This window comes from Thamnophis elegans, chromosome 4, assembly GCF_009769535.1.
Source record: "Thamnophis elegans isolate rThaEle1 chromosome 4, rThaEle1.pri, whole genome shotgun sequence".
In the NCBI taxonomy this organism is placed as follows: Eukaryota; Metazoa; Chordata; class Lepidosauria; order Squamata; family Colubridae; genus Thamnophis; species Thamnophis elegans.
In genome coordinates, this window is record NC_045544.1 from 68,694,674 (window position 1) to 68,715,978 (window position 21,305).

The window sequence follows — 21,305 nt, forward strand, 5'->3', positions numbered from 1 at the left end:
GATATTGCACTATATCTTGCAACATCTTAACCCCCAGTGATCTTTGCATGGGTCCTTTTTGATGACTTCAGTTTGGCTTTCAATACCATCACTTCAGAAACTCTAAACTGATTCAGTTAGCAGTGTCTGTCCATACTTGTAGGTGGATTACTAGTTTTTTGACAGATAGGAAACAATAGATGAAGCTAGGGAAAATTACATCGAGCACCCAACAATTAGCACAGGCACCTCTCAGGCCTGTGTGCTCTCTCCATTGCTCTTGTCTCTATACCAATGACTGCATCTCTAAGGATCCTTGTATAGAAGTAGTGAAGTTTGCAGATAATACAACAGTCATTGGTCTCATTTGAGGTGTGATGAGCCTGCATACATAGATTGGAGGTTGAACAACTGGCCCTGTGGTGCAACTGGAACAATCTGGCACTGAACACACTTAAAACTATAAAGATGAGTGGATTTTAGGAGGAGTCCTTCTATTCTACCACCTCTTGCTATGTGTTAGAACTTGAATAGAACTAATTTGCCATGGAGGCAATAGTCTCCTTTCTCTCTTTTCTTACCAGTAATTAAAACTGTAGAGATGAGAGTGGATTTTAGGAGGGACCTTCAATTGTACCACCTTTTACTATATTGGACAGCACAGTATCAGCAGTAGAATCCTTCAAGTTTTTGGGTTGTATAATCTCCCAGGAATTAAAATGGATACCTAACATTAGAACCATCATTAAAAAAGCACAACAAAAAATGTTCTTCCTGAATCAACTCAGGAAGTTCAGACTGCCCCAGGAGCTGCTGATACAGCTTTAAAAAGGAATTATTGGGTTTGTCATTTGTACTTCTATATCTGTCTGGTTTGGTGCAGCAACTAAAGGACAGGTACAGATTTCAACGGATAGTTAGGACTGCAAAAAAAGCAATTGCAACCAGCCTGCCTTCCATAGAAGACCAATATATTGCATGGGTCAGAAGGAGGACTGAGAAGATAACTACAGACCCTTCTCATCCTAGACACAATCTGTTTCAACTCCTCCCTTCGGGATGCCGCTATAGGGCATTACATTCCAAAACAACTAGTCCTAGGAACAGTTTTTTCCCTTGTGCCACCACACTGCTGAACACTTAATCCTCACAGTACTTTCTTATGTCTTAAGTATATTCAACCACATTGTAAGACTGTAATAGTGTTATTATCCTTCTCATCTTCTCTACTACCCCATTATTGGTGTCATTATTGTGATTATTATTACCCTGTTTTGCATGTACATTGAGAGCTTCTGTACCAGAGACAAATTCTTTGTGTGTCTAATCACACTTGGCCAAATAAAACATTCCACTCTATATGAATGTAATATATTGGAAATGCCAGATAATGGAGAAACTGGTAAAGGAGTTGCTTAGAAGTTACTAAGTTACTTAGTTGGTATTTATTGGTAATTTTCTGTTTTGGGGGCCTGGAATGGTTTGCTTGCAGATTAATTCATTGGTTGCTATAATCTTGAATAAACGTTTGATGGGTCTTTTTCTGAAACTGAATATCCAGGTGATTAAATCCGCTAGAGTTATGAAGAAAGCGGTGGGTCATCTTATCCCATTCATGGAGAAGGATAGAGAAGAATTACGTGCGTTGTCTGGTAGCACGGAGGAAGATGTGAGTTTGCAGCTTCAATCCTTGAATCTCTTAACTTAATTTTTGTTGCAGTTGTGTTATAGATTTTTGTGTGGGTCAGGAATTCATGGCACGCCATGGCAGCAACTTCTGCAATAAATAGATTCTCTTACATGAGTCACAGAAATGGGTAGCTGATCGGAAAACATAAAAGTTGTCCATTTGATATGTTGCCAATAAAACAAACAGCAATAGTATTCTACATAAAAATCCATAGTCGTAAACTTGATACTTAATTGGATGAATGTTCAATAGGCAAAAAAACAAACAAACCAGTAGCAAGAATAGTTTTTGCCTTTCTGTTGAGCTGGGTTTTTCTCTACAGCATCATTTTCAGTGATAAGAGTTTTCCACTGATGTGGTCTACCTTCATTGCCAGCTTTGTTTCTGTGCCCTTTCTTCCCATTGGGTAGGTCTCGTGGCCTTCCAAAAAGCCACCAAAACCTGGCTGTTTCAACAGGCCTGGGGTTGCTTATTTTCAACTCAGGTCCAACCCCCAGTTAAGCCAAATGTATGTTGTGTGTTTTTTAAACTGTGTATGTTTCTTTCCCCTATGTGTTATTTTATTTTATTTCGTATTTGTAAGCCGCCCGAATCCTCCGGGATTGGGCGGCATATAAGCTGATTAAATTGCGAATTGCGAATTGTCTTGCCTTCATTTTGCAAGCCAATTGTCAGGGTTCCAAGTAACACCCCCAATGATAGAAAATTCCAAGGCTTGAAGTTCCTCAAAGTTCCACTTTATTAGAGATGTCATATTGGCACATCTGGGAAAACCCGAATCTGAAAGCTTCCAGGTTTTCCTCACCCAAATGAAATTGCAAGTCCCTGCCCAGCACCCACATGTCCAACATATGGCCCAATCAGGCACCGTCCCAACTGGAGATGCCTCCCAGTCATGTCCCTCCAGGTGCAGGGCAGGATGTCCTTGACTCTCTGAGAAGGAATGTTATTATGACTGTATATTTCCCACACTCCATATAAACCCCCTTCCCATTTTCTCACAGCATTAAATGTTGCGGGTCTGAAGGCCCATTGTAAGAGATAGCTTCCTGGCCTGACACTAATTTTGGGGATTGCCTGTCTATACAATCTCATACAGCCTCACTTCAAACTGTTGTTTCTGAGCAAAAAGGTATGTAGCAAAGAGGTGCTAGTTGTTACTAGAGAGTCCCAGCATGGAAGAGATGGATGATTCAGACTTTTTAGGATTGATGTCACTAAATGCATTAGTAAGTCCATGCCAATCCTATTACTCTCTTTATTGGCACTTTTCTTTTTAAAAATCTACACTGTTCTTGTTTTAAAAGCATTTTGTGGTTTGATGTATAACGTGATACAGTTTTGAAATTGAAAAATGGATTCTGGAGAAATGCAAATGAATTTGGGAGGTGTGAATCAGATTGGTTCACTTCCAAAGGCAGAGCAAACAAAAGCCTTGGACTTCCATGTTCTGCAGCCTCATGCCTTAGGAAGCATCTGCCAAGCTAATGTGTAGTTGCTCATTGGAAGCAATCACGAGGCTGGAAGAAACCTGATGCTTTGTGCTGTAGCAGATTTCTTTCATTCCTAACAGGCATGAAAAAATGAAATAACAGCAGTTGTTCTTGTAGTTCAAATTGTTGCGAAGGCTGGGTTGATTTAAGAACAAATTGTGAATTTTATGCTGTCTTTGGCATTTGGGGAGGGAATGAAATGAGGTAAAGCAAAATGCTGAGTGAAAAACACAACAATCAAAAAGCTTACTTGCTTTAAGATGTATTTATTTAGCAGCCACTTGTTTATCTAAAAAGGGGGAAGTGTGTTGTGAATCAGTATGGAATTAGGCCAGTCCTGTATTATTATTAGCTAATAGTTGGTAATGCTGCAGTCTTTTGGAAATGCTAAATGCTGCTGTTCTAGTGTGTGTGGGAATCTGCTGGCTTCTGAATATGAATTTTATCATTGCTGCTGTCCTATCCAAACTCGAAATGAGGTGCATATCTCCTGGCATAGAAGCTCTCCTGAGTGCAGTTACCTCCCAGAATACTTGCTGTAGTGCCAGAAGAACAGCAAATATAGAGCACTGGTTATTATCTTTCAGAATGGATGGCTTTGCTGCAGGCTTGTACCAGGAATGAAGAGGAAAGCTATTTAGTCCTATTCCCAATTAGTCTGCTTCAAATCATTTAATGTTAGAAAACATCTTGTTTTTATCCCGAAGATGTCTTAAGAATAAATATATGCACTGGTCCACACTGCAGCCTAGTCTGAGCTTAGCCCATTTCCCCCCCCCCCCCTTCCCATTCCCAGAAGTTTTAGGATTCCCCAAGCAATTAGGCCTGTGATTATTGTTTGACCATTCCACTGTGACTTTTTTCCCCCTGACTTGATTAAATGAGCATGCCCTTCAGCTCCAGTCACGCAGGCTTTCATGAGTGTAATGCATAATTATGTTGAACCTTGGCATATTGTGGCATGTTCATTTCCCCCAAATTCTGCTACGTTTTTAAGAAGACAGAAAAAGTTAAGCATTATAGTAACACAGAAATTCTCAGGCATCAAAAGCTTTTGTTTACATTAAGGGGTAGTCAGGTTGCCAGCAGAGGGAAGGGAAGATAACAGCTTCAACATGGCAGCCAAGACTGAAGTCTTAATATTTTTACGTTCATATGATGTATGCCACAGCTATTTAAAAGGAGCAGAGCTTTGAGAGCATGATTGTGCATGCTTGCTGTATGCTGTTGATTTCTCCCCCTGGATGCCTCTGGGTTACATACCTGTTTGTTTTGAAAATGAGCTATGCTGTAATCAGGATAAATATTTACAGCCTTAAAGAGCCATAGTTATGTAGTCATGGTGACTTTTTTCATTTATCTCTTCGCAGAATTCCTACCTGTTTGAACACAAGGGCTTCATTTGAGAAAAACATGCCAATATTAGCAAAATATATATACTAAAAGAAGCAAACATTTATGTGTGTGCCTCTGTTTCTTTTTTAAAACTGTCTCCCCAACACTTACTGTTTTTCATGAATAAGAAACAAAATTAAAACCATAGATATGCCACTATCATGTATAGATTAATGAAATGCTCTTGGCTTGAAGAAATTAATATAATGTGTAAACATTGATATGAAAGCATTCACTGAAGAAATCAATAGAGAATCCTAGAAGTAGGGGCTTCAGGAGAGAAAATGCTAAGGCTGCTTGCTTCCATTATGGCTAAGAATTTAGGGAGTTGCAGTTCCAGCATATTTGGAAAGCACCAGGTTGGGGAAGGCTGTGCTACAATGCTCTGATCTACTTCTTTTTATTGAATAGAAGTCACTTGTGCTGCTGATACATCCCTGTGTACAAATAATGCCTTTATTGAAGCCATGAGGAATATTCTGTTATTTTGACAAAAGTAATTTTTTAAAAGGCCCTTGTGTTTTGTATTCAAAAAGGCTGACTCCCACAGCAATAATATTGTCAAATTTCATTCTCATAAGGATCAAATTAATGGATTGAAGAAATAACTGTATTTTTCACTTTGTGGTCTGTTGAGTTGCAGCAAACTGCCTAAGATGCAAGGTGATTCCTTGCTAGGGGAAAGATATTTTGAAATGTATTTATATGATGCTCTTAGTTCTCATTTCTGTCTTAATCAAGGACAATTAGGTTGAGACATAATGACAAGCCTAAGATGACACATTATGGTTCGTGAGCATTTCAGTCCAAAGTTTTCAAGTCTAGTTAGTCTGATGTTGACAATCTGCTATTCTTATGATGGTTTGCACTATAATTTTACATCTTTATCATGTATTGTGATTGAAATGGTGGGAGTCACAGTCATAAACCAAAATAAGTGGCATACAGTTTGTCTACATTTTCTCTAAGTACTAACCAACAATTCCCCAGGATTTTTTGGTTTTGTTTCTATGGACAATATATTTACAAAATGATGGTTGTGACAGCATGATAGTAGTCTGGTTGCCTAACCAAATGTAGATTGATATTCATTATATCAAGGAGATGAAAGAAAAGACAGGGTCTTAAAATAGCAGAAATATTCCTATTTTTATTAATTACACCAAGAAAGATTATTTCTCACCCAAACTTTGTAGCCCAACTCAAATAAATATCATGTACAGATAATTTGAAACCAGTCGTTTGTAATCGGTCATTCACTTATTCCTTCTATTTACTTCTGTTCCAAATCAGTTTCACGGACACTCCTCCTCTCACTTTTGGTCTTCATTCACTGTGGACTATAACAAGGGAGAAGAACCTGTCCAAACGCTCAGTGGTGCCCAGTCCTGCAAGCTAGGGCCAAGGACATCATTAGAAAAGAGGCCACCTTTGAGGTGGGAGACCCCCTTCCTTAGCTTTTGGTAATGGAGAGGAACAGAAAAGATCACTATTTGGGAGAAGAAGAGTCCTCCTTTATGGTCAAAGTCAAAGGAGGTGGGACTACAATCCTCTCTACCTAGGCTAATTGCTGTGCTTACCTTTCCTTCACAATTGCACCCTTTTCACTTCAGAAGCAATTCCTCTGCCCAAGAGTCAGTACTTGGTCTTTCAAATATCCAGGTCCACATAGTTCTCCAAGCTTTCCCTTTTAGCCATTACATCATAATGATTCTCCAAACAATGTAGGGAACTGGGCTATAGGGGCACTGAAGCAGTCTTTTCCATCCTTCTGTTTATTGTCATATCCTGTCTTATGTAGGTTAAATATTATTTTGTGTCTGTCAGCTGGGATTTTCTTCCAAGTTGTAAAGCAGTTTGGGGCAGGCTCTTTTGACCACTGGAGGATTTTCATCCTATGATTTAGCTGAATTAAGTAAAACTTTTATTCAGAAATCAAAAATAATTGATATTCATATGGACTTGTCACTGCTTTAAACAGTTGAACATAACAGTTGTTGCAGTAAGGCAGTCATTCATATGATCGGAATTGTTCAGAAATGAAATCTATGTAAATTCTGAAAATGGCTTAACTTTTGCAGAATCCTTATCAAGGCACTATTGTGTTAGCTACTGTGAAAGGTGACGTCCACGATATTGGCAAGAACATTGTAGGAGTCGTTCTGGGCTGCAATAATTTCAGGTAACGAGACTCAACCTTTTGATCTTACACATACCTCCTTGTACTGTAATTAGTTGACAGGCTAGAAATGTCTCCTGCAAGTGGGACATTTAATAATTTGGCTAAAGTGCTAGCTTTGTTAGGGCAGTTTAGAATGTTTTAATAAATATTTATTATATATGTTTATTTATATAATTTAAAAAGTACTGAGTCTAAAACCAGGTGGAATATATAAAGTGTATGTGTTCACACAGGAAGAGATTTAGTAAAGGCTGACATAGTTTTGCCAGCAGACCTGGGTACCCCTGGGTGATATGGAGTAGTTTGTCTGATTGTTACTGTTGTGGGACAGTGAGGGTTTGTTGGGTTTTGTATTTGGGGTTTTATTTCTGTAAATAAAACCCCAAATACAAAATAACTCACAAGTTATTGTGAGTGGGCTGGGCAGACATATATTTTTTCTTTGTAAATGTATTAAACTTGCATGAATCTCTACAGAATACTGTGTACTGTAATAAAAACATCACCACAAAGGCAGAAGATTTTGATCTCAAGTATTTTAAACTTAGTCTCAAGAACTTTTTGGAATAAATTATGAAATTGTATAGGGTATCATAAAAGTTCTACAGAAACTTGATCGAAGTACATGATTGAACTTGAAACTGTTCAATTTCTCCCTGAGAATATTCAGATATATATTTTAATCTGGGAATTTTGGTCTGGACATTGGATAGCCAGTTCATAGGTCGAAATCTTCAATATGGCAAGCTTTCTTGAAATACTTGGTAGCGGTATTACTGCCCAAGAAGTTCATTTCTCAATTATCTGTTCTTCTTAAATAAGAAATTTCAACCCTGAGCTACAAATATTCTCTTTATTGGTAAATAAGAAGTCACTGGATTTAATTTAATTTAATACACTGGAAGTGTAACTCAAGAAAGTGCAATAATAATCAAGAATGGGGAAGTTGTTTTATAAGAAGACTCAGGTATAGGGGAAGATTAAAAGCCAAATGTTGTTCTCTTGGGCTTCCTCACAGGATGATTGAACTTTTGTGTGGACTATTAACAGACATGGATTAATTGAGCATATGTACAAATTGATTAGCAAACTTCCATTTCCTTCCTCAGAGTTATAGATTTGGGAGTTATGACACCATGTGACAAGATACTTAAAGCTGCTCTTGAAAACAAAGCAGGTACACACTAATTTGATTTGTATTTGTCCAATTTTATGGAGTTTCAAGAATATATTTACATCATTTGAAAATGTGCATCTTCAAATGCTAGTTCTCACTAAGCTTACTAAGCAAATGTAACTAAGGTGATAACTGGTACAATCTTTCTTCTTGAAAACAGAATCCTTAAAATACATTAGCATTTGTCAGAAAAAAGGATAAAATTTTGATTTGATATTAAGCAGTCCATTGGCAGATGTGGTTATTTTGGCTCAACTTCAGTGCATTTATTTAGTTTACCATGTACAAATGTAGCCAGCTTATAGAATTCAGATTTATTTATTTAAGGGTAGGTTCTATGTTAATTTTCACCAAATTATCTAATGGTTTAAAAAATATCTAGTGGTTTAAAAATTAAGTTAGAATTCAAATATATTTTAATTTTTTCATTTTTAAAATGACTGGAAGAATAAAGTTATAACTATCTGGTTAAAAAGACAACAGTGTTGTATTCACCATAGATATTTGAGATATTTAGAAATTCTAACCCTATCCATTTCACACGAGTTGAATATCCAGGAGTCCAGGGTGATAACTCTTAGCTATAGAAAGTTAGGAGAAAGGTCTAAGTCATGGCTTCATTTAACAACTGAATGGTATTTTTACCTTAAAGTTTAACATAGATTCTGAAATCATAGAGAAAATTTTGGAAAAATTTGACTATTTATATTTATAGATATAATTGGCTTGTCTGGTCTTATCACCCCATCTTTGGATGAGATGATATCTGTTGCCAAAGAAATGGAAAGACTAGAAATAAGGATCCCTTTACTGATTGGAGGAGCAACTACTTCCAAGTAAGTTAGGTTGCTGTTGTTGGCAGAGGATGTTGACTTAAATACATAGAATTGCTTATGTAAAAAAGAATACCATTTCCAAAAGTAACTGTTTTATGTTCCTTTTAGATTATTTTAATCAATATTTATTAGATGTGTTTATTTATACCATTTTATACCATTTTAAATGTACCAAATCTGAAAATCAAGTGCCTGAATCCTAATTTAAGTTTCAAAGAAGTTATTGATTTCCTCACTGAAAAATAGATGTATAAACCTGATTTATTTTTGGTACAAGTACACATTTCATTTAGCAAAAATGATCTTGGTTTTGCAACATTGAGGATCAAGCCATATGTGTTTTTCATTAACTAAATTTTCATGCAAAGGTCCCAGGAGAATTGTAATACGTCATAGAATAAAGATAAAAAATGTAATGGGATGAGAAAACCTAAACTATAAGAAGAATTTCAAACTGTTTCTTCTAGTTATAGATGGCTGTTCTAACAGCAGTCGATAATTAAGTACCTGATTTTGTTATGAGGTGTGTGTTGTAAATTTGTACCATTGTGTAGTGAGAATTGCCTTTGCAGCACTGAAAATGAAATCATAGTTTTTAAAATATGAAAAGCTGGCATTCTGGGGAGTTTGAGAAGAAAATTTGGGAGATTCAGAGAATGATAAAATTGGAAGACACCTAAGAAGGTGTCATCTGGCTCAGGTAAGCAGTATTTATCTGAGAAATAAAGCCTCTTAGATATTGATTAGTTTCCAGTATATTATGTTAGAACTTGTTGAAAATAAAAAGGATTTTGCAGTCATATATATAATGAATATATTTCTCTGACTTTGTGATGTCCATGTTAGCTGTCATTTCCTTAAATGAGAAGATGAATTTGCCAAGGAGTTACAGATTTTCCATCAGAATATAATCATATTTGCACATTGATGTTTTTGACTGTTTGTTCATATGGTTATTGTTTTCTTAGGTTTCCTTTTATGTTATTACAGAACTCATACAGCTGTAAAAATTGCTCCACGGTATAGTGCTCCTGTCATTCATGTCCTGGATGCCTCCAAAAGTGTAGTTGTTGTAAGTTGTGATAAGATTTCTATCTGAAAATGTATACCAGGCTGCTCTAATCTGGTGCATCCCAGATGGATAAAGATTATAACTCCCAACCATCTTGGCTATGTTAATTGGTAATTCTGCAAATTGTAATCCCCTAAATCTGTAATAAGTAAATACTCTCATGAAGTGATAGTCCAAAGGAACATGAGTAGTAACTACCCTAGTTTCAGATATCTTTTTTCTCCTAGACATAGATTGCTAAAATATTGTTGGATTTTAACCTGAGGGACCCTAATTACTGTGCTACAACCCTTACTAATAAAAAAATCCTGCGAGGAGTGATCTTAATTTCTTCCACTTTCTGTAGTATTTTACTCTTATTTGCTTCAGCTGGCTCATTTGGATAACTCACTTTTCATTTTGTCTTTGAACAGTTTTGCATTTGTTCAGAAACTATTCTAAAGTTTCCTAAAAGAAACCTTATTCCAAATGTTCTAAAATATTTTTGATGGAAACCCACCTCCTTGTAAATGTCTGTAAATATTCTGAACTCCATGAAGTTCCCTTTGAACTCTGCAGTATGAACTTTCAGATTTGTTGAGTTCCTTTTTCTTCATTTTGGATCTTGAGAAGAAAAAAAAAAGACCTCTTCCTTGGTTGTAAAATCAGAGGAAAAAAACTGATAGCAGGTTTTTTAATCTCCAAGAAAGTTAAGGACAGAATTTATTAGACTTTTGTATTGCTTCTTCAGCCATGATTGACTTTAAGCAGTGTCTCAGTTCTTATTAGTCTGCCTCTTGTATAGTGAAGGAACTGGTTTAAGAGATTTTCACATTGCTGTCTGACATCATATTAATACTTTTTCAGTGAGATCATGTTTTTCAAATCCCTCCTCTTTGGACTGCATAGCTCTAAGCGTATGAAGTAAGCGGTCTGACCTAAGCGTAGTACATAAAATTATCTGCTACAATGTCCTTCCTGTCAATGACTACTTCAGCTTCAACCACAACAATACATGAGCAAACAACAGATACAAACTTAAGGTAAACCGCTCCAAACTTGATTGCAGAAAATACAACTTCAGCAACAGAGTGGTCAATGCCTGGAAAGAACTATCTGACTCTGGTTTCTTCCCCAAACCCCCAAAACTTTAACTTTAGACTGTCTACTGTCGACCTCACCCCATTCCTAAAAGGTCTGTAAGGGGGGTGTATAAGCGCACCAAGGTGCCTACCGTCCCTGTCCTAATCTTCCCTTTTATTCATAACCATTTCATGTATCCAAAATCATGTTTATACTTATGTATGTTCATACTTATACATGTGTGATGAAATAAATAAATAAGTATATGTGGTCAGATGTCAATCTTCTTAAGGCAGCAGGGCAACTAGTGCGAGGGAATAGGAGGAAATCCTTAATCATCAATTCCAGGGCAAAACTCTGCCTCTCATCAGGTGCACCTGGATTTCATCCACTTAAGGAAATAGTCAGCCTTCATTTCATCCAGGAATGAAGGGAAAATCTTTCTCATCATGTTCTCATTTCAGATCTGCTTTCTTAACTAATTCATTTTTTTTTTCATATTTGAAGTTGCAAGTAAGGTCTTCAGTACTTGGCATTCTTTTAGTTGAAATAGTATTCATATGAAAATATGATGTATCAGTAATTCTGTGATTTTTACAACAAAAGTTAAGGTAGTTACTACACATGCTGTTTTGGAGTGTCACCTCATTAAGGTATGTAAGTTCTCAAAAGAAAGAATTTGAAAAATAATGGATGCCCTAATCACAGTTTTAAACATTATGTTGTATTTGTTACAGTGCTCTCAGCTTTTAGATGAAACTCTAAAAGATGACTTTTTTGAAGAAATACGAGACGAGTATGAAGACATTCGACAGGATCATTATGACTCACTCAAGGTAAATAGTGGTAAAACTACTTTTTAATATCACAGGAGCATTGTGTGGGGTATAAGGCTGGCTATGTCAAATGTCTCCCAGAAGCCCATTGGATCTTCCACTCTGGTCCTGCTTTGTGTTAGCAACTTGCTAGTTCAAGATGCTATCATTTGTCTTTCAGGGGATATTTTATCTAATATCCTCCCTCAAACCCCTACTTTGTGACTGAGGGATATGGTCACAATACCAGCACCGCCTTACTGGTGATTGAAAGGTCAAATGGCAAGACATGAACATAATTTCTGTAACTCTATCTCCTCTGCTTCTTTATCCAGATTTCTTTTCCCCTCTGGAAATTTCAGATTTTAATCTGAAGTTGTGAGAAACTCTTAGACCTGTGTTGTTGTTTTTTTCTTCAAATTTTCACTTCCACTTCTTCCTGTTTCCTTTTTGAGTTCTGCCTTTGTTTTTAAGAGGACTCTTTTTTTTGCCAGATTGTGTCTCTTGTGGGTTTGTGTCTATATAAAAGGGAGTATCTCTTCCTGGTGAAGATGGAGATTCTTAATCTACAGTATACACCTGGAGATATTTATTGGGAATCTCTTGATTTCAAAAAAATATTCATAATTAATTTATTTGATTTATATAGCTATATACACTTTTATGTGACTAGGAAAAAGTGTTCTTCCTGCTGATAAGGGTGCCTACTAGACTTGTATTAATTATTGCTAGCTCCATTTGCTTTTATCTACATGAATTAATTGCTAGATTTAAACCATACTGCACTAATCTCTAGATTTTCCTCCCATATGTAGGAAAGAAAATACTTGTCTTTAGAGCAAGCAAGAAATAAACGGTTCTATTGTGACTGGAAAACTGAGACTAAACCAGGTTAAGTTTTAAAATTGTTTTCTGCTTTACCAAAATAAAGATATGTAGAATCCTTAGTGCTCTCTGAGCTTGGTTGTTTTCTTGTAGAATTTTCATTAGCCATCTAGGTAACATCTTCAGGGCTAGAAGGTGCTGAGCTATAGTAGATATATTTTCTTCTATTAGGAACACGGACATTTTTGGGAAAAAAACTCCATAGTGAATTGAAATTGGATTTAAATCTAGTTGTCAGTATTTATAACTTAATGAAAATTAATTTGTAAATATTTTTACTCTCAGAAATTCAACTGGTTACCATATTGTTCTGTTTATTTTTAAGAGTCTCTACTTTTTAAAAGAATTACTTGGAGAACTGTTATAAATTGCTCTCTTGCTTCTCTAGTTAATTAACTTTATTTTAATTTAAAATTAAATAATATATTAAGTTTAAAGTACTTTTAAAATATATAAGAATTAATAGGGCTGTTTTGTATATAAAGATTGGCCGGCTGCTTTACTTAATATAGCTTGTCATGGATTTCTGTAGGACTGTTCATATCAGCAAGAATTGGCCCAACCAATCAGTGCTAACAGAGAGAAAACGTTATTCCTAACACTTTTGATGAGAGTTCGAATTGCTGAGGCCAGAAAGTGCTTCTCTCAGTGGTAGTGCTGGCCTTGTGCCTCCCAGTTGAGGTCAGGTTAGCTCCCAAAACTTTTAAAGATGGAGTTGTTTTGAGAAGTCTTTCCCTGAAGTTATCACATCATCTTTAACTTCTCTTTTTATTATTTGTATTTTTAGGAGTGAGTGTTTATGCTGTTTTTATGGAATTTTATACAGTGAATATTTTATCAGTTTTACGTTCTCCCTAAGAGTCATTTGATTACAGGATAAAAATGTGATTCTTACTTGATCCTTATTTACTTACTGATAAAAATACTTAATCGGTCAATCAATCAATCTGCTATGCTCACTGCTAGCACCTTTAAAAGAGTACTATGTATTTAGAACAATTGGGATTCCAAAAACATTAAGAGAAGGTCATAGGAAAAGAATTCTTGATCTATGCCTGCCTTATATGAAGTAAGAAGCAAATAGGTTAAAACTGCTATATAGAATTTTTGTGGAGAATTATAAACAGCTACTACGAATTAGCTCTACATTCTCTGAAAGTTAATTGCAAAATTGACATGAGGAATCCAGATTAAAGCATCCCTGACAGATGAAAGGCATCATGGCTTTAGCAACCAAGGGATTTGTAAAGTTATAATTTCCCATATGCAACAGTTTACTATTTCTGTTCCTTTTTTGCCATCTCATGCTGCAGAAAAACCATACATATATTCTTATTATTTTCCAGCTGGTTAGTTCAAGGGAAATAAATGTATAGTCAATAGCAGTCCTGTTTGTTAGATTCATTGATGTTCCATGCATTCAATAGGGTCCAAAGCCTTGGCTAACTGACGTTAAGCATATGATAATCCTTCAGCATCAAGTGTTTGTACTAAAAGCACATTAAAATTGTGTTTGTTGTAAAAAACATATGTTGAAATACAAAATTTGTTTGTTGAATTTTCATAGTTAAACCACAGTTTCTTGGCACTAGAGTCTTTGAAGATTATGACTTACAGAAGCTGGTGGACTATATTGACTGGAAACCATTTTTTGATGTCTGGCAGCTTAGAGGCAGATATCCCAACCGGGGATTCCCTAAAATCTTCAACGATAAAGTAGTGGGTGAGTAAGCACAATAGCATTTTCTCTAGTGGAGGATGTAAAACTAGGCTAATTATTAATTAGAATGCTTGTTGTTGTGTAAACATGCAAAGGAATTAGTGATGCAGATGAGATGCAGATAGATTAATCATCCATAAAACAATTATGTAACCGTAAATTCATGTTGTCTTTATCTTGGCATACAGTGTACACAACTAATTCCATTAATCCAACTTCCATTTTTTTCATTACAGTTTTTTATTTTTTCATTTTCATAACACATGTATACTAATACATAACCAACATCATATTGTATTATTAAATGTTTCATCAATTCATCTTATCAACCTCCCAAAAACTAACTATTGGCTCTTCTGCTCTCCATAAACCATATTTGTACTTTATCAAACATTTCCTACTCTCTCTCTCCTCCCCCTCCCTACCTCCTTTTCTCTGTCATCCTTACTTTCTCTACTTCCTCTCCCTTTCGCCTCTCTCCCCTATCCACTCCTCTTTTCTCTCCTCCTCTTCCCCCCCTTTGTCCTCTCTCCTATTTCTTCTTCCCTTACTTTCTCCTCTACTTTTTCATCTCATTTACTTGGTGTATTTCAGCTTCTGAGTGAGCTCCATTTTATATTGATGGTATTTATAATTTCTTTTTGATATACATATTTAATTTTTTGCCTCTTTTTAGTAAAAAACCCCAATATAACACAAAAGTATACATATATAATCATTGTGTTTTGAATCCTGCCCACAGCCTAGTCTCCGAAGTGGGGCATGGGAGGAGTCACAGCTGGGTATTGTCACGGCCCATCTGCCCGGAGACTGAGGTAAATCTTGAGGCCACACCTCTACCCCTCCTCTGACTCCCCAGATTAACCTCAGTCTTTGGCCCAGAAGGAGCTAAATACCTGGATCTCCTCGGTGCAAGATTTTTTCCCTTTTGAAATTTTTTCCTTATTGCATGCAACTGACCTTCTCTCATGCGCTCTGCGATCGGCCTTACACAGGAGTGGTAGCGCTGCTGAGAGGCTTCCGAGCAGTGGCCTGGCGGTGTGGCAGGGGGAGCCCAAACCCCGTGCATATGGCACATCTTCAGCTCAGGCTTCTTCGCGAGGACCTCCAAGCAAGAAGGAAGAGAGCGGCTCAGTCGGAGCGGCTCACGTGGTCGGATCACGTGGTTGGCGGTCGCCATCTTGGGTGAGAGAGCACATGCGCGGAGCGCAGTTCCAGTCTCTGGTTGCAGAGACTGCAGTCGCCTGTGACCACTGCCAGCTCACAGAAGAGGACCGGGCCTGAACTTCACCGGTAATCCGGGGAGGGCCGCAGCATCTGGCGGTGGGCCAGTCCCAGCTCAGGCCGCGAATCGGCGGTGGAGGAAGAGCGAGGAGCCGATGGAGAATGAGCCTTCGCAAGCAACCGGCTGCCCAGCTTCGATGGATGCGGATCGACTAACTGTGAGTGGGGCTGCAATGGCGGACAATTTGAGGAGCGCAGGGCTGGGCAGAACTTCCCCGGGGGTGCAGACCCAGGAGAAGGGACCTACCATGCGGAGAGGGGCAAATCCACTGCAAGGAAGTGCACATCCAAATCGCGGAGAGAGCACTCTAAGAAGGAGGTGAGAGTAACCAGGGCGGCAGGCAGGAGAAATAGGGACATGATCAGCCCTTCCCTGGCCAGATCCTGGTCCCCAGTCAGGGCCATCTCCCCTGGGGATCCTCCCGGCCTAACAGCCTCGCCACATGGTTCCCTAAGGGGGGGGTAGCTCCCTATCCCCCGCTATCTCCGGCTCATCCTTCTGGAGCGTGAGGAGACCCCTTCAGCTGCCGCCCTAGCAGGTTGCCAAGATAATGCCTGGTCCAAGCCCTGATCCAAATGTGGATCCAGAGCCCACCAGATTATCTCCTGCCTACCCAGAGCTCTCCCAGAGTTTCCAGGAGGTCTTAGCCAGATCTATTGCCCAGGGCATCTCCTCGGGCATGCAGCGTCAGTTTCAGTGGCCTAGGAGCAAAGCAGCTCGTAAGCTACCTCAAGGTCATCTAGACCAAGACCCGGTTCTTCCACCTCCAGAGACCTCAGAGAGGATTCTTCCTCCACGGCTAGTGAGGAGTCAGGGTGAGAGAAGGGGGAAATTAAGGAGGTCGGTTTCTCTGATGATGAGGAGGTCCAAGCCCCTGAAGCCCTATCCATCTTGGGCCTCTTTCCATCCGCTCTCTTTAGCTCCCTGCTGCATAAAGCTAAGGTCACGGCAGACCTGGACGTTCCAGTAGCCAGTCAGGACACTGCTAAGGTTGGCACGAGCAGGGAAGCCAAGAAAGGTCCTTTCCACAGACCCCAGGTGGAAAAGGAGGAAATCCCTACCTCAGACCTATTCCTAGAAGTGCTCAAGTCACAATGGGCTCAACCAGGCACCTTTCCCACCCTGGGGAGCAATGATAGCAGATTCTATAATATTAATGCTAACTTTGATCAAGCCTTGCAGGTTCCCTCAGTGGACATCCCGGTGATAAGCCTGGCATCCTCCTCACCAGTGCTGATGGGAGACATTTCCAACTGCCTGAAACCGGAGAACAGGAAGGCAGAATTAGTCATGCGCAGGATGTTCCAGGCGGTATTGTGGGCAATCAGGGCTACCACAGCAGCCTCCTTTTTTTAACAGGTCCACCTTGCTGTGGCTGAAACAGCTCCGAGATAGAACCCCAGCTTCGGACGCTAGTCTCCTGCAGGACATCACCAAGGTGATGGCAGCCACCCAGTTCTTGGCGGACGCCACACTGGACACAGTATACTTGTCAGTGACATCCAGCCGCTTGCTGTGGCTGCGTAACTGGCAGGCAGAGTTCCAGGCAAAGTGGCATTTGGCAGGCACAGAGTACACGGGAGGAAAGCTTTTTGGTCCATCCCTGGACCCCATCGCTGTTGAGGACAAGAACAAGCGGAAGGTCTTTCCGTCCACATCCAAGCGATTGGATCACCGTTTGGCACCGTATCCCAGAAGGTCCAACTTTCGAGCACCCGAACAGGACTTCCAACAACCAAGGTACTCTGCGCCCAGGATCCCCAGACAGGGGGATAGACAGTTCTCTAGGAACAGGTACAGGTTCCAACAATCTAGCAAGCGTCCCTTTCGAGGGGGAGGCGGCAGCCCCTTCTGCAGAAACAAGTGACTCGGGATCAAATCATCCTATCGGTGGCCACCTTTCTCTGTTCGTGGATCACTGGGCTGACATCACCACACATGCATGGGTGTTACAGACAGTCAGGTTCAGGTTCCACCTGGAATTTCGCTCACAACCCCCGAATGGATTCCAGGTCTTCTCTTCCTCCAGGAACCCGGCCAAGCGCTCTCTCATGCGCAAGGCCATCCAGCATTTACTGGAAATCAGAGCAGTGGAGCTGGTACCAGAGGGGGAGAAGAAATCAGGATTCTATTCGAATCTCGACTTCCGGGGGGGCGGAGCCTGTCGCCGAGGAGGGCTCAACCGAGCTCCTCTCAGAGATCTGGTCTGTATATCTAAATAAGATCATAGATATCACCACTTTTTGGCTATAAAGGGGCAGGGAGTAGCTCTGTGTGCTAGGGTCTATTCGTAATTCACAGCCTTTCTCTTTTTTTTTGGCTGTGGACAGAGATTAGATCCAGCGTGAGCGGAGCTTTTATCTCCAGCCAGTTCTTCTCAGCTGCTTTTTTTTTGCAGCCCCAGACAGGCGACTCCCCCCCCCAGGACAAAGCAAAGTTGTTTGAAGCTAGGATTAATACGGGCGGGTCCCACTCCTGTGAGATTTATGCTTTTATTACTATCTTAAATACCAGCACCATTTGTCTTAGAGGCTTCTTTGTTTAAACGGACTTCAAAATGGCGATTTCTCTCCGTTGGTGACTGATAGGGGATGTACGTAGCCGGTTTTACCTTCCTGCAGACCGCTCCTTAACAAGATAATTTTTTTTGTTTTTTTTGGAAACAGGGGGGAGCGAAAGCACTGTTTATTTGTTTATTTATAATGGCACCCAGGTCAAAATCGAAGCGTCTCTCTACAAATGTGCCTAAAGAATCTATGAATGAGCTTAAAGAATTTACACTGGAATCGCAGCCCTTGTCTCCTACGCCCTCTACTGGAGAATTCTTAACACAGGAATTTTTTTTTCAAATGTTTAATGATTTTAAACAAGAAATTAAGGAATTTGTATTGGAGCTATATGGTGATTTAAAGTCTAAAATTGACCAAATGAAGGCGAATACGTTTGCAGCCGTGTCTGCCCTGTCAGATTATACCGCTGAAATAGAGAATAAATTGGAAAGCTTGGAGGAGGCTAATTCTAATTTGACTACTAATATTCAAATATTACAACAAAAAATTAGAGACACTCAAGAACAGCTCGTTATGATAAACTTTAATAAGAAGGCATTTGCAATAAGAGTCAGAGGATTCCGCGAAAAGGAGCGAGAGAATCTGAAACAGACCTTTGTTGAAGCCCTCAGCCATGCGGTGGGAAGCCCGGGACTTAACTTTGATTGGCAGATTCGGAAAATCTATCGCCAGAATTCGTTGGTAGCGGAACAGCGACAGCTCCCGAGGGACATAATTATATATTTCTCCACAAAAGAATCCAGAAACGCGATCATGCAAAAATTTTACAATAATAGTTTGAGAGTTGATGGCCAGGACTTGATTGTCTTCAAAGAAATACCTTTCCAGATGTTGAGAGCAAGAAGAGACTATGCTTTTTTAACTAAAGAGCTTAGAAATCAACAGATTCAATATAGATGGGAGGCCCCAGCCGGCATTACGGTCACATTTGAGAATCAAAGACTTCGTCTCAATTCTGTTTCGGAGGCTCGAGATTTCTATTACAAGACTTTGAAGGCGGGACTTCCTGATTCACTTGGAAAAGAGGAGAGACAAGCCGAAGGAGAAGGCAAGCAACAGACCACATGGCTGCAAGATGGAGGGGGTAGCTCCCCCTCCCTCGGAGAAGCAGAAAAGCGGAGTTCGAGGATTTAGACATTCTAAAATATTCGCCAAAGTTGTGGATTGAATGGGGGTTTGCGACCTCTCTCCGGTAGAAAAAGCGGAATTTATTGGTGGGGTGATACTGAATGTATATATGTAAAATGCATGCAGAATGATTTACGCTGTTTAAATCTTGTTAGAAGGGAAAGTTTGAAGAGATTATTTTAAAATAGAAGGTAAACTGATTCTTGTTGAAACTATTATTTGAATATGTGGAATGATCTATGCTATTTAATTTTTATTAGAAGGGAAAGCTTGGTGAAATTATTTTGAGCTAAATTTTAAACTAATGTCTGCATAAATTTGATAGTGGTAAATATCAGAGAAGCAAGGGATGAGGGCAAAATGCATGCGGAATGATTTACGTTGTTTAAATCCTATTAGAAAGGAAAGCTGGTCGAGATCATTTTAAAGTAATACTTGATCCACTCTGCTTAAATTTTACTAAGAAGGGAAAGTTTGGTCAGATTATTTTGAATTACTGTTTGAAATTAAGGTTAAGAAAGATTATTTACGCTGTTTAAATCCTATTAGAAGGGAAAGTTTGATTATTCTTCTGTAAAGTAATATCTGAATATGTGGAATGATCCACGCTGCTTAAATTTTACTAGAAGGGATTATTTTTGAGCTAGATTGTATATTGATGTCTATACAAATTTGGATAAATGTTTATCTGAATACAAGGTTAAGGAAGAGGAATGGGAGAGTCTACAGGAGGTCGGGGTAAATAACAAAGAAGCAAGAGACGAGAATAAAATATAGATAGAATGACTTATACTATTTAAGCATAGATAAAGATGGGGGGCTGAGCTTAACACAAAGAGTTTCTTTTTTTTTTCTTTTTTCTTTGTTCTTTTCTTTTTTTTTTTTCTCTTAATATATTACTTTTATTTTTAATCCATACGAGCATAAGATACTTTAGATAGAAGGCAGTGCCAGGTGTGGGCCCTGGGAAGTCGGGAGGAGTAGGGATGGGGATTTAGGGGGGGTGGGTGGGTGGGTGTTAATATAGTCTCAATAAGAACAAGAATGCACTTATATACGGTTGTTCTTTTTTTTCCCCCTTTTTTTTCTCTTTTCTTTCTTTATATTTTTTTTTCCTTGGTTTATTTTACTTTTTATCAGATTATAATAAACAATACTTGAATAAAGGAATACACCAAGGAGGGAGGTAGAGGGAAAGAGGAGGGAGGAGTAAGGAAGGAGTAAGGGGAATGTAAGGAGGGTGTGTTGGGAGTAAGGGGAGAAGGAAGGTTTGAGGGGAAAGGGAAGTAGGAGGGGAGCGTTAGAGGGAGGAAAGGAAAGTTGGAGGGGGTAGATGGGGTGTATGGAGGATGGAAGTGTCAGGTGGGGTTGTGAATGATGAGTTGTGTTTTCTTTTTTCTTTTTTTTATTATTTTTATTTATTTTATTTTTCTTATAGCAAATACCCTGTATATAAGTGATTGTAAAATGGAATGTGAAAATGAATAAAATATATATTTAGAAAAAGGATTCTATTCGAATCTCTTTGTGGTCCCCAAGAGCTCCGGAGGGTGGAGGGCCATCCTAGACCTTAAGGTACTCAATTCTAGGATGGTCTACTTTAGGTTCAAGATGGTCTCACTCAAGTCTATCCTAGAGGGAATTAGACAGGGGGATTTCCTAGCCTCCATTGACCTCACCAAGGCTTACTTGCACATTATGATTGCACCCAACTACCGCAAGTTCCTCAGGTTTTCATATGGGGGCACTCATTATCAGTACAGGGCTCTTGCCTTTGGCCTAGCTTCCACCCCTAGGACGTTCACCAAGTTACTTGCCGTGGTGACAGCCTACCTCCACTCCATCCTGGTCCAGTTGCACTGTTACTTTGATGACATCCTTGTATTAGCACCCTCACTGGCTCGAGCAGAAGAGGACTTAAGCCTCACCATCACCACCCTTAGGTCTCTGGGGTTCTTGGTCAACCTTGAGAAGAGTCACCTGAATACCACCACCAGACTCCAGCATCTGGGAACC

The 21,305-nt window shown here is 39.2% G+C and overlaps 1 protein-coding gene across 2 annotated transcripts in view; it reads left to right on the forward strand.

The window, feature by feature from the left end:
* Positions 1-21,305, forward strand: part of MTR (5-methyltetrahydrofolate-homocysteine methyltransferase) — a 90,923-nt gene that overhangs the window by 58,267 nt on the left and 11,351 nt on the right. For both annotated transcript variants that reach the window (XM_032216404.1, XM_032216405.1), the window contains 8 exons: positions 1,541-1,648; positions 6,639-6,739; positions 7,849-7,916; positions 8,632-8,752; positions 9,743-9,824; positions 11,624-11,722; positions 12,517-12,592; positions 14,154-14,309. In XM_032216404.1, coding sequence (XP_032072295.1) covers positions 1,541-1,648; positions 6,639-6,739; positions 7,849-7,916; positions 8,632-8,752; positions 9,743-9,824; positions 11,624-11,722; positions 12,517-12,592; positions 14,154-14,309 — 811 coding nt within the window. The remainder of the gene's footprint in view (positions 1-1,540; positions 1,649-6,638; positions 6,740-7,848; positions 7,917-8,631; positions 8,753-9,742; positions 9,825-11,623; positions 11,723-12,516; positions 12,593-14,153; positions 14,310-21,305) is intronic.